General features: G+C 26.8%; 1 protein-coding gene across 1 annotated transcript in view; it reads left to right on the forward strand.

Annotated features, from left to right (window-relative positions):
- Positions 1-1,167: 1,167 nt before the first annotated feature.
- Positions 1,168-13,257, forward strand: part of LOC107455696 (PAS domain-containing protein cky-1) — a 139,080-nt gene continuing 126,990 nt past the window's right edge. Inside the window, exon 1 of the mRNA XM_071181282.1 lies at positions 1,168-1,304. Within this exon, the coding sequence (XP_071037383.1) occupies positions 1,207-1,304 (98 nt within the window). The 5' untranslated portion in view covers positions 1,168-1,206. The remainder of the gene's footprint in view (positions 1,305-13,257) is intronic.

The following is a 13,257-nucleotide window of genomic DNA, read 5'->3' on the forward strand; positions in this document are numbered from 1 at the left end:
AAAGATAGGCTAAATTTGATCTAATAGTCACAAGTAACTGATATAAACTCACAGCAGCATATTACTCGCAAAACAAATGATTTTATGTTTCTTTTTAGAAAAATTTCAATTTCTTACATAATATTTTCCAACACTCTTCTGACTATATTTTTTATAGTAATTTTTCATCAAAATATGAAATATACATTGAGAAATTCGCGATCGCAACGAACTATAGGGGGCGTTGTTGTATNAAAACAAATGATTTTATGTTTCTTTTTAGAAAAATTTCAATTTCTTACATAATATTTTCCAACACTCTTCTGACTATATTTTTCATAGTAATTTTTCATCAAAATAATATACATTGAGAAATTGAATATTTGATTAATATTAAGCAGAACAATCAAACCAGAGTCAGTAAGAATGCTCTCTAAGTTTCTAAATTTCGTGAATTGTATTTTATTGTTTTTTTAATTATTTTTTTTATTGTAGTTTGTTTTTCTAATAGAATTATTTAAAATATTGATTGTATTATTACATGTCAATGTAATACGATGTTTACGTGGTTGACTGCCGAACCCAGAGACCTTAGTAGAAAAAAAAATTCAGATCTTTACAAAAAAAAAGTATTAAATTATTTAATTATAAAATGAGAACTTAAAATAAAATAAAAGATTATTTTCAAACAAACTTTTTTTTTCTATCATTTTGAATGTTTAAGAAATATGACAAAAAAAGCAAACGTTTTTTTAAATTTTTTGTAAACCATATTTCAAACGATATTTCTGAAATTAAAACACAACTACTTTTTTCTACATGGAAATAACTTTGATTTTGTGATTCATTGCATATTCTACAATGAAATGTTAGTTCTGTGGGTAATTTGTTTTCTTTTTTCCAAGTAAAAAAATANAAATTCAGATCTTTACAAAAAAAAAAGTATTAAATTATTTAATTATAAAATGAGAACATTCAAACAAACTTTTCTTTTCTATCATTTTGAATGTTTGAGAAATATGACAGAGAAAAAAGCAAACGTTTTTTTAAATTTTTTGTAAACCATATTTCAAACGATATTTCTGAAATTAAAACACAACTACTTTTTTCTACATGGAAATAACTTTGATTTTGTGATTCATTGCATATTCTACAATGAAATGTTAGTTCTGTGGGTAATTTGTTTTCTTTTTTCCAAGTAAAAAAATAAGAAAAAGTCAGAAATAAATGGAAAAATATGTGAATCGTCGTTTTCAGCATCATATTTTAATTAGCAAACAATTCATTGCGAACAGAAGAGGGATGACCAAAGAAATGATTCGATGGTAACTAATTTTCAATTGAATTGCTTTATTTTGTAATTTTAGAAATATTTTAAATAAGTTATACATTTGAGAATGTTTTAAGCTACTCAAATGATTTAAAAAAAAAGTCTAAAGCTGCTATATCTAAAAGCATTATAAAGAAAATAATTTCACGTTGCGAAATTTGAAAAACACTACTTAGAATATCATAAACTAAGTAATCACACAAATACGAGTATATATATATTATGATACACATGGAATAAGTATTATTTAAAATAACGTCGAAATTATGTATATGCTACAATATTATTTTTTTTAAAATAATTTTTGTTGTGTTTTTTATTTTCTTATGGTTCGTTAAATATTTCTCTTAACTATTTGTATGCACAAATAGCTTTTCATTTATTTATTTATTTTATGTGTTATTCGAATTATTAATCTTTTGTTCAACTGCAATTATTATTGATATTGTTTAATTTGAAATACCATAAACTTTTTTTTTAGTTCCTAATGGGAATGTGTTCTTATTTAAAGTATAATCTTTATGAAAACCGATCAAAAATAAAGTTAAAAAGAAAAAGTTTGGATTTAATTGTTTATTTTAGAATTTTCAAAAGCTATTCTGTGTGATTGAAAAAACAACTTTAAGTGCTTCACGATTGATATTTGAGAAAAGTGGCTAGAAAACTATTTTCTTTCCATTGCTATTGCTATAAATGCTAAAATAGAATTTAAAAAAGCTGATAAAAATAAAATTTATTTATTTATTATTATTTTTTTGCACTTTGTAACTTATTGTAATAAGTTGCCAATTATGCGTTTTTTTTAAGAGAAGAATAAGTAACTTAAAGAGAAACACTGAATGATTATTAATTATGATTAATGTTAGATTAATGATATTAATATTAATTCATTATCCCCATGTTGCAAAACAGGTTCATTTCTGAATGATTCTACAGAATAAGCCCAAAAAAATCTATGTGGCGTAATTTTTTTTTCTTTTTTTGGGAATTGCTCTATTAATTTCGTCTAAACTTTGAATATTGTTATTTAAAATTGAATAGTTTAGAATGATGCACAAAATTTTATAATTTACAATTCAAAATTGTTGCGATCAATTCAAAATGCAATTGAAAAGTTTGAAAAAATGGAATAAGAAGCAACGAGGAATTATTTAAAATCACAGTTTTCATGGTATTACAATTTAGATAAACAAATTTATTTGTTGCATTTGTGTAAAAATGTTTTAATTCGTGCAATTTGTTTCAGAGATATACCGAAAAACGTAGCTGCTTATAAACGAAGGGATTTATTCAGATACTAAGAGTATGGTATAATTTTAAAGATGGAAACGAGTAGAAGAAATTTATATCCTAAGAGCAAAAGTTTTGCGCTGAATATTAGTAAACTTTTTTTCGTTCAAGTTTCCATTCTTCCATTACTTAAAACATTCAGATGAGTAAAAATTTAATTTCGACTACATTATATAGAAAATTTTAAAATTGAGATACAAAGTGTAAGGTTTCATCTGAATTAAAATTAAAGTTCGGCGATGTAAATTTGATAAAATAATTTTTTAAGTTTGCATTTTAAAATTAAATTTAGATAACTTTTACAGCAAAATAAAAAAATCATTTTTGACTGCAATTTTTAGAAAAATTTACGAATATGATGCAAAATATATGATATTAGTTCAAAGATGAATTGGATTAGAAGATATTTATCGCATAAAAATAATAGTGGGATAAATTGCTCTATTTTTGTCTATGATTCCTAGATGGCAGCACAAGCTGAAAATTACACCAACCTTGGATTTCATTTTAAAAATGACACAAAAAGTTCAGTTTTGTTATAATTTTAATTTTTTTTTAAAATTCACTTAGCCTTCAAATAAGTCACAAAATCCAACTAGAGTTTTCGGCGTGAAGTGCATCATATTAATCCAAAGCAATCGTTTGAAAAAAAAAAATAAGCATTAAAATAAATAAAAATTAATAAGGAAAATGGAATAAAAATGGAAAAAAAAAACTTTTTTCCTTTAACTTGCTTAATAGATCGAATTCTTACAGCGTCTAAATTGCCCCTTTGAAATGGGTTTTGTTTTGATATTTTAACATTTCCATCGCGCGGCAATGGTGCGCCTTAGTCCCACCCTCTGCACTGAAGGTTCCCCCGAAACACTAAAGTTGAAACAAAACGAACGTATCGTATCTTTAAAACTTGTTTATTTTATTTCAAAATATAAAAAAACAACTGCAATCAGTTATAAAATTCGCTGATACAACAATAGCGCACAGTCGATCTTCCTGGAAGGCGAGTTATCCCTTTACTTCGCGATGAAAGAGTTAACAATTGCAAATATGTCAGTAGACCCGGAAAGGGATACCTTGCAAGGGGGTAGATTTTTTAACAAATGTACGTTCATGTTACATTATATTCCCTAAAGTCGTCTGACACTTTCAGTTTCTTACATTTTTTTCAAATTTCTCCCAAAATAATAATAAAATTCGTTTTGTTAACCCTATTTATATGTTCACAGAGCCATAGACGTATATTAAAAATATTGATTACATGTTCTTCAATAAGCAGCAACTAATTATTAGTGGTAATTTAGAAAAAACTTAGTGTTTTAAAATATGAACTAAACACGAAATTTGAAAAATTTCTTCGTTTGCGCGAAAAAATCTCTTTATTATGGTAATTTGGTAATATTCGTATTATACAACTTAGGTAAACCGTTATATTTGAATATTGTAGAAATTTTAAGAATTGCTCGTACCATCAATACGATTTTTTGCGTCATATTACATCACACTTTCAATATTTCAAAATTTTAAAAATTACTACTTAATAAAGAGCATTTTTTAAATTATTTTCTTTTTCAAATTTTTTTCTTTTTTGCTTAAGACTGGAAATTATATGATTGCTACAAGTACCCTAAATATTAAAATGTATACAGTTTTATTATAATAAGAGGAAAACAAAATTGTAGCACTTCCATAATTTTTAGTTTTTCTTCATTTTTCATTAAAATAAATTCCAAAAAAAACCTCATATTGATTAGAGACTACTTGAGTTCATAATCATTAGAAAAGAAAATACTGGAGCGTTTACTTGAAGTTGTTTTCATAATTGCTTAAAAGTTTATTCCTAAGTAGAATTATTTAATTATTTTAAATTTTAAACTGATTCTTCTATTTTTAAGTATTATAAGGAGAAATTTATATCCAAAAATTTTAATTTTAGCAACATTCATTGTTGAAAATTGGAAGAAAATTATTCTCACCAACTTGCTGTGTACCTCAAATTACTGGTTTTGAAATGTATTTATTTATTGGTTTAGAAACAGATTCGCTGATTTACTTACTCTTTTTTTTTCCTTCTTTCCCTTTCTATTTAATTACTCATTCATTCACTTATTCACAGCTATTACAATTATCATACTTTTAGGCTGACGTTGGGTGATATATTTATACCAGTATCAGTGACGCTGTCAAGGGGGTGGTACTTTGGGAATTAAAACCCCTCTCTAAAGGAATAATCTAAAATAAAATCCTTTGCCGACTCAGAAGCTATTCCATTGTACTTAGAAACACAATAAAGTAATAACGCAAAATTTAACACAATGCAAATGAAAGCAACATTTTAGCAGTATTCCAATAAATGAAAGAGTAACTGAAAGAATTTCAACTGCTTACAGTATCTATTACCCGATTTTGATATATCATATATCAAATTACTACCAAACTGCTTGGTCCCTTCAGTTATTCGATAGGTTGTGAAATATACGTTGTTTATTCTTGTTGTGAAATCTGCGACAAGTGTTAGATTTTCCTAGGGAAATATGTGTGGGGAGGATGTTGAAAAATTCTGAAAAGTTTTCATCAAAATTAAAGAATTTTGCAATGAGTTTAGCACTGAAATTGCCAAACCACATACTACCATTTGGGAAACATTTATGAGATACCCTATTCTTGCAGATAAGAACAATATTAAAGCACTCAATTCCATAATTTTATAGCTGAATTTTCAAATGCCAAATTTGTTTAGCAATCAAAGTTACTACAGTCTTTTTAACTCTTAGTAAAAACTCAAGATAGTAATTAGATCAATGAGACTGAAAATATAAAGATATTATGTTATATGAGAACACGTAATAATGAAACCTCATTTTCAATCCTAAGAATTATGAAGTCATTTTTTAGAAATTCCATATTTGAAGACTGATTAAGCTGCTTAGCTTTCATGCATAACTCACGGGGAGATAAATTTACCTAAAGGTGTTCTATATTACTTGACTAAATTAAGATGAAAATCTTCATCTTCATTTTCATCTTCACTTGTAGCATTTTATTAAATGAAATATTTCATATTACTATTCATTCCCAATAATTATAATTTATGGATGCAGTTCAAGAATTGTATTTAAAAGTAGCTAATTATTTAAAAATTTTCCTATTTATGAAAATTTCTCAGTTTTTAAACATCACCCAGAAAGTTTTTTTTTTTTTTTTTTACCACTGACCCATGTCCTTTAAATGAAGGCCCATATGTAAACCAAGTAAATATTACTTAGTTCAATGTAAGCCTTTAAAATTACAATGAGTACTAACTAAAGCAAAGGCATGTAGCAAAATATTACAAATGAGTGAGAAAAAAGTATTAAAAATATTTATGCAAATGAATGATTGATTTCTTAAAATTTATATTTTCGAAACTATTACGTATATTATAATAAATGATACTCGAAATAGTAGTAAAACATACCATTCATTGTTTTTAGGTCCTGCATGGATGGTTCGTAAGCAGTGCTTTTGAAGTTTTACGCATCCTCATAAAAGGAAATCCTGTGACGTAAGATCTAAGATACTGTTTATGAACCATTGATGCTGAAGACGCTGTAAAAAATTAAAGAACACATCTGTGCAGCATTAGGAAATATTTATGCTACGAAAGTACAAGAAGTGAGGATTAAAAATGATTACGGATTGCATGTTTACTGTGCAACAAATGGAACATTGCTAACTAGAAGGGAAAAAAACTTGGTATATTTTTTCTTAATTTTGCATATCATTTATTCCAATGCTACGTAATGTGTAATAGTTTAGAATATAAATTATTTAAAATTCTGTCATTCATTTGTCATGCATATTTTCAGTATAATTTTTAATCAAATTAAAAATCTTATTTGTAGGGGAGAGTGGTGTCAATTGTAACATTTTTTACTTAACTATTTTTAACTAACAAAAAATCCAATATATTATTAGTATTAATTGNGTCATGCATATTTTCAGTATAATTTTTAATCAAATTAAACTAGTTCTTCGTAGTACTGAGTTTCCAGTTTTCAGACGTTAAAATGTTAAGGGTCGTCCTGCTATATACTCAACCTCTACTTTTTCCCCTTTAAGTACACCTGTTTCAGTATATCGTAGTAAAAAAATCCTTCGAAAGTTTTGACAATACTAGTGTTATTTATAATTTTTGCAACACCAGGCTGAAGTTTAAGTACTTCTACACATTCGTCATTGAATTTTAGAAAATATAACTTCGAAAACTTAAAATGCTATTATGGAATTTTGTTGCAGACCTGTAAGTTTTACACACAATATTTTTTAAAACATTTGGAGTTAGCGTCAGATGTCCTGAAAGCGCCTACTCATTGGTCACAGGTAGGCCATGTTTTAAATAACTATATAGTCCAAACTTTCGAACATTTACTTTACATTAAAAAAAAACAATTGCAGTCACATTTTCCCACAGATGACGGCCTATGACACGAGTCAAGAATTCGTTCCGTTTGGAAAAAGTTATGTTTGTTCAGCAAAAGTATGACTGTATGACATTTGCATGATATGTATGATTTGTAATTCAATCGCTAGTTAGTATTAATTAATAAGCATATTCAAAGAGAAATTAGAAAAAATAGTATGTGAAAATCCGATTTTTAAATTCCAAGTTATTTAGAATGTCCCGTAATCGTTTTTGTGTTCACTCGCCTGTGTTTATTTTCCCCCAACACACGGAAAAGTGTGCCCTGTCCAGGAAGCAACTTTTCTCTTTGCCGAGCTCAACAGGGAAAACATTAATAGGCAAATAAGGAATCCTTCGCAAGAGCAATGATTAAACAAATCAAATTTTCGGTTTAATTTTTGCTCTAATTTTTTTATTTTATTGTTCTTAAAAATTAAAATTGAAATTTCGTCCTCATATTACTTTGTAAAACTATTTAAAAAAATTAGTCTTCTCTCAATAAAAGAATTATAGTTGATTTCGATTTAATACTCTCTCTCTCTCGAAAAAGAAACAAACATTTTCGCAGTATTTTTGTTTATTTATTTTTATACTGAACGTCTTTTATTGTTATTTTTTTATTTTAATAAACATAATTTTTTTAATATAACTCTCGTTAATATAAATTTTTAAAGACATGAAAGTCATTTTCGTCACATTCAATATAAATAATAATGTCCAAAAAACTGTTATTGCATTCAATTTGCTACAGAAAATTTAAGAATAACTATAAAATATAGCTTGTACTTTATTTATTTTTATTTTAATAGAGCAAGAACTTTATTTTCACACCTTTTCAAATGAAAGAGACACAGATAAACCATCAAGAATGTAAAAAAAGGAATTTATCCATGATGAAAATATTTTTGTTTTGGCAGACATATTACTAATATAACACTCATTGACACATTTGAACTTTTTGATTGTTAAATGAATTTCAATAGATGTTTTTTCTGGAATATTTTGCACTGATTTCAATTATGTATCAGATTTTCGTAGCAAACAAGTTTTTTTAAAGGAATAATTAAAAAATTTTTTTATTATAAAAACATAATTTTATTTAAGTTACCTACAAGTATTAATCTAAATCAGAATGCAATTTTTAAAGATTCTCTACTTGTTTTGTTTGAGAAATAATTATTTTTATTGCGTTGAGTAATAAGCTGAAATAATATTTATGTTCCATTTTCTTTAATAATAATTTTCTAAGGTTGAAATATCTTGGCGCAATCACTCCTTTTGTTTATCTCTCACAGTGCCGAGATTTTCAAAGAAAAATTCAAATGAGAATCTTGAGTATGCTAAATTCCAGAGCTTCAAAATTTTGGAAGAGTTTAGAAATCAGTTCTTCATATTCTCAGTTTTTCTATTGCCAAGAAATTTGGGTGGCTTTTCACAATAAAATAAAATAATAATAATAAATAAATAAATAACAATTTCTTACATTTTAATAAATGCAAAAGAAAAATACAGAAAAGAAGAAAATATAAGCCTAATGAATAATTTTTGTGGTTTTATTAAGCTTCATAGAAAAGTACATGAGAAAACATTACATTTATCTTTTTAACGAAATCACTGTCGACCAGTGTGGGTCACTTACATAGCTTCAAATTCCAAATTCTGAAATATTTCTCCTTTCTCTCGTAAAAACTTTTAAACTTACCTGAGAAAAAAATGCGCAGGGAATGTTTTTCAAAAGTGTTGAGAAGTCAGGTAAAAATATAGATGCCATTTCTATTTTTTCCATGTAAGGAGCTTGAAATTCATAATGAGTGGAAACCATCGTATGTGTGCATGCTACACTTCTTCAAAATATATTTAGAATAACGTTTGTGTCTAGAATAATAATAGATATATATGTATACTATTTCTCTGAAAAGAATTAACACGAATTTGAAACAGACAAATATTTAAAACATTATTTTACTTTCTTAAGAAGAGAAGATGAAAAAAGAAAAACTGCAGTTCAGCAATTTCTTACAAGCTAGAAAGAAATCATTGAAAACAATGAATGATTTTCAACTTGTGATTATTTTTGCGAGTTCAGACAATGCTTTGCTTTCTATCAATATTTTGCACCATTTTTATAATCAACACAAAGAGTGCTCTTTGGAAAAGGAGAAAACTTCACTTAACAGTCATAAATAACTGTTACGAACTGACGTCATGACATTTATAGAAATTGTGTATTATTCGGTAAAAAATGTTATTTAATAAGGCGAAAAAAAACCTTCGAAGGACAGCATGAAACTTAGTTCCAAGAAGTATATTCTACACTAATTGTTAGCATAACTTCTATTCTCTTACAAGCAGAGTTAGGTATCTGTTTTAAATCTTGAAAACTGTGTGTGTGAGTTTTATTAAACGACATGTGCCTTTTCTTAAAATAAGGCACTCAGTTCTATAAATTTTATGTATAGGAGATATTTTATATAATGGAGAATTTATTCATTTCGATTTTATTTTCAAAAAAAAGTTTCATAACACTAAACTAAACCCGGTGAAAAATTAAGATAAAATTCCTCCTTTTATGTCAATTTTCTAAAATAAATTTTCATATAAAAAATTACCGAATTGCAAGTAAATGTATATTACATTTTAAAAGCAACGTTCCCTCTAAGTTGCACGTAAGATTGTAAACACAAGATACAAAATTTATCAATAACATAAAAAGCGTCAATTGATTTAAGATTTTTAAAAGTTCTAAGAAATTGAAAAGATATATTGTTTCACTAATGTTTTTGGTTTGGATGCATTTTATGTAAGTTTTCCCCTATAAAAATTCAGTTAATAGTTGAGGCTATAAAAATTATATCTTTTTACCATTAAAATTGAGAATAAATTAATAAAAATATTTTTGCCACTCATAAAATAATTATCATATAAAAGCTGTTCCGATAGTTTTAAACATTCATATTAAACCCAAGGTAAAAGTGACTTCTTTTTCTCTTATAAATTTCAGTTTCACAAAAATAATTCAAAATCATTGTAGCGTGGAAAAAAATGAACCATCCTAAATAATTTTTGAATTAATAATTGGATCTTCACTTTTTAGGACTCAATCTTTATGGTTCAAAGAGATGACTTCAAATATGCTAATTAATTAATATAGGCGATATTTTAAGTTACAGAATCCGACACAAAAACCTACTTTCTCTGAATAAACATACCTTTTTTTGTTTTGGCGGATTCGGATTTCTGTCACCCAACTGTTCCAATCGTTTGGTCAGGAGAGGGGTTCAAAGTTTGGACCACTTATATGTTAATTTTACTTTTCACTTTACTTTTAATTTTACTTTACAAATATGCTAATTTTACTTTTTGAATATTTCTTTAAGCATATTGAAAATTTTTCACTCACAGTTTTATAATTTTATTATCTAAAAGATGGTTACATGCAAAAGATAACTTTCAGTAAATATTTGTTATTTTATTTAACAATAGTCGAAGAAAAATTTGAATTGTAAGGTATACAATTTTTCAAATCATTTTAAATAATGTAATTTTGACTATGCGAGTCAATGAATTTCATACTTAACTGTTTTATTGTCAAAACAGAACTAACTTCAACTGCTATAAATTTAAGTTTAAAGAATGCACAGATTTCAAACAGTAAACAATGCACTTTAAAGCAAAATATAGACTTTTAAAAATAATTTAGCTTAATGTCGCTGTTCAAGAACCATAATTGTTAACCAAGTAAATGAGCATTTACGTTGAAAGTTGAAGTCAGTCTTTACATTTATTTGAGACATTTAATTAGTAATTGAAATGAACAAGCTAACCAGTTTTATTTAACTTTTTCAAGCCTAGGTGAAAGACTTTAGCTATTAAAAACACAAGAGTTGAGACTTAACTGTTATAATTCTTAAATGTATGTACTCAAATATTTAATATTTTCGGTATCTGGTGATCTGTGTAAATCAGAATATGGTGTTGCTTTACTTGTTGGCGAACTTGGTATCATGGTACCAGTAAGTAAACGATTAGTATTGATTTATATAAATATATATATATCCAAAAAACAAATAGACAAACTTTTTCGAAATTTGATAAAAAACAATGGATGACAAACTAAAGTAATTAAATTCTACATTAAATCATTGAGTTAATTGTATATTATTGTAAATAAATTTACTAAAAAACTTCTTTGTTAATTTATATAATTTTTGCCATTTGCAAATCTATGGCTAAAATTATGTGCAAAGCAGGCAATTCATGTTTCTTTCTCTTTTCTATTTTATTTTATTTTTTCTTAAATAAAAGTTAAGTTTCTGAAATTATTAGATGTTAACTTTAAATTATCCAATATAATATTACTTTGCGCACATCCATTTTCGTGCCCATCCTTGGTAACTAACAAATCAAACGCACTTCGGTACTGCAGTAAGAACGCACTATAAAACAAAACTCTTCTATTTACGCTTTTACCTCAATTTGCGCTTTTGTTTTCATATTTTGTAATCTGGCGATCTTATTACGAAAATATTTTAAATCATCCTTGAAAAATTTCCCGTTCATGTAAGTTCATTTGAATTCGCTACTTGCTTTATAGATTTCGTTTTATGTTTATTCTGTTTTTTCTTTAGATTTTATTTTCTGTTTTTACTTGATATTTTTACTTAATGTGTTCTATTTTATTTGTTGTAAATTTCTTGCAAAATTTTTTTGAGTCTTTTTTCATTGTTTTGTAATTTTTCCATATTTTTTTTACATTTTGAACTTCAGTAACTTTTCAATAACGTTTTAATAACTTTTGTTAGCCTTCATATTTGCTTCTAGCACGCTTTGCTTTTGCACTGAAACTATGAGTTTAACAAGCTTTAAGGATATTTCATTTTTTTAATGATTTCATGGACTTCTATTTTTTTAATTCAAATATTTCATGAAAATGCTGGTTCCATGACAGCGCGCGTTTTAATGAAATGGAATGGAACAATGGAATTTTGTCATCGTCAATAAAATTTTATATTTTTGATATGCTCGAACCACGTAAGGCCGGAAAGAGACAGCGGTTTACAGACCAGCCCTTGAAAATTTTTAAACTGCTGAAAAAAACACGATCCAAATCGCTACCCCAGTTCTCGATTTATTAGCGCGAACATACATCGAGACAGATGTTCGCTTTTATGTATATAGAGAAGAGATGTAGTTCTCATTGGCTTTTCTTCTTTTTTTCCTTGTAATGGAACTTCAAAAAGTTCTTACGTTTAAGTTTTTGTTTTATTGTTATGAAACTTCTTTTCAGATATTTTTTAAGGTGTTTCGTTTAATTTTAAGTGAATTTAACTAATCCATTGTCTTAATTTAGGGTAGGTCTTGGTTAGATGGCCTTATAAGAGAGATGGCCAGTCTGAATATCTTCGTTATTTGTTAATAGATTGCAGCAGATGCAGTAACAGAAGAAACAGTTTAACTTGTTTAATTATTTGAGCGAATTATATTTCCTGAGGAAAAAAATGATAGAAAAAATTTTAATGCATATTTTATTCATTGGTCAAATATCTTTCATGAATTAAGCACTTTGTTGTTCTTCGATACGTAGGTTATAAATTTTTTCAGCTAGCAGGACCTTTAAGATATATATGTTGTTCAATCTTTGTTCCTGAGTAAAAAGCAAATGTATAAATAGCGAAACGAATTTACGAATTCGATGGCCATCTCATCTTCTGCTTCGGGAGAGATGGCCAAATAAAGTCGAAGAGGGGCGGCCACTTTTCATTAATATGTAAAGACATATCACTAGCAAGTCGTAGTGTCTTAAAAAATCTTTTTAATAAAAATAGAAAATAAGATGCATTTTACTGAATTTGTATTCACCACCATGCTTAACTCTTTATGAACTCACCCATTTTGTTGGGGGCTATCTTTGGTCATTTGCTTCACAGCTGGCAAGAGTATCCCCCACGTCACTAATAAATCAAAGGCGTGCTCATCTTGACAGTGGAACTTCCTGGCATTCAAACTAACAATCGGCTTGTGAAGATCGCTTATTTTTCCCCCCATTGAACAATTTTCTCGTTAACTATTTTAAAGCGGGAATAAAGAGATTTTTATATCTTTTTCCCAAATCTCCTTTTTAATTATTATTTATTTATTTTTCTTCATTTTTTTTTAAGTTTCTGTTTATTTTTTCTTAAAACTGATTATTTTGAATGGATATGTCATACAAAAAAAA

This window comes from Parasteatoda tepidariorum, chromosome 1 (assembly GCF_043381705.1).
Source record: "Parasteatoda tepidariorum isolate YZ-2023 chromosome 1, CAS_Ptep_4.0, whole genome shotgun sequence".
Classification (NCBI taxonomy): Eukaryota; Metazoa; Arthropoda; class Arachnida; order Araneae; family Theridiidae; genus Parasteatoda; species Parasteatoda tepidariorum.